The 235-nt window shown below is 48.9% G+C and overlaps 1 protein-coding gene across 1 annotated transcript in view; it reads left to right on the top strand.

The window, feature by feature from the left end:
* The window catches only part of LOC119593541, a 10,231-nt gene that overhangs the window by 7,898 nt on the left and 2,098 nt on the right, over window positions 1–235 (top strand). The window contains 1 exon segment of the mRNA XM_037942503.1: window positions 27–199. Coding sequence (XP_037798431.1) covers window positions 27–199 — 173 coding nt within the window.

Here is a 235-nt window from a genome sequence, read left to right as displayed (position 1 = left end):
TTTTTACAGATTTTTAATCCCCACAGTCTTCATCGCTCAAGTACGTTGGCAGCCCTGACTTATATCAAGATACTTGGACAGTGTACGAGGGAAGCCTTTTCACGGGCAGCGAGCGGTACGGGACCGGCAGCACGACCAGCATCGAGAAACGAGGCTCGTCCATAATCCTTACCGGAACCAGTCCTTGGACGTTTTACGAGTTTGTACAGATGATGCCTCCTTAAAAACATTCAGG

Source organism: Penaeus monodon, chromosome 32 (genome assembly GCF_015228065.2).
Source record: "Penaeus monodon isolate SGIC_2016 chromosome 32, NSTDA_Pmon_1, whole genome shotgun sequence".
NCBI lineage: Eukaryota > Metazoa > Arthropoda > Malacostraca > Decapoda > Penaeidae > Penaeus > Penaeus monodon.
This window is presented reverse-complemented; position numbering and strand designations above follow the sequence as displayed.